The sequence below is a fragment of the Penaeus monodon genome, chromosome 33 (assembly GCF_015228065.2).
Source record: "Penaeus monodon isolate SGIC_2016 chromosome 33, NSTDA_Pmon_1, whole genome shotgun sequence".
Classification (NCBI taxonomy): Eukaryota; Metazoa; Arthropoda; class Malacostraca; order Decapoda; family Penaeidae; genus Penaeus; species Penaeus monodon.
Genome location: NC_051418.1, coordinates 30,885,165 through 30,885,424, shown reverse-complemented (window position 1 = coordinate 30,885,424; position 260 = coordinate 30,885,165). Strand labels below are relative to the sequence as shown.

General features: G+C 49.2%; 1 protein-coding gene across 1 annotated transcript in view; it reads left to right on the top strand.

Annotated features, from left to right (window-relative positions):
* Window positions 1–260, top strand: part of LOC119594334 (geranylgeranyl transferase type-2 subunit alpha-like) — a 20,635-nt gene that overhangs the window by 782 nt on the left and 19,593 nt on the right. The window contains exon 3 of the mRNA XM_037943393.1: window positions 3–195. Coding sequence (XP_037799321.1) covers window positions 3–195 — 193 coding nt within the window. The remainder of the gene's footprint in view (window positions 1–2; window positions 196–260) is intronic.

The window sequence follows — 260 nt, the reverse complement described above, 5'->3', positions numbered from 1 at the left end:
AGGCTTACACGACATGAGCAACATAGAGGAGCTCGACCTTCGGGACAACGTGCTCTGCATGAACGACGTGTTGTCTCCCATCGGTGCCTTACCACACTTACGGATCCTCCAGATTTCAGGAAACCCTCTTGCCTGGGACATCAACTACAGGATTCACACCATCAGGCTAATGAATCCTGCCACTGCAATCACAAGGTGAGACGCGGTTTTCATTTTACTGAAGATAACTCCTGGGTTCGTTTGTGTTGGTCCTCGTATTT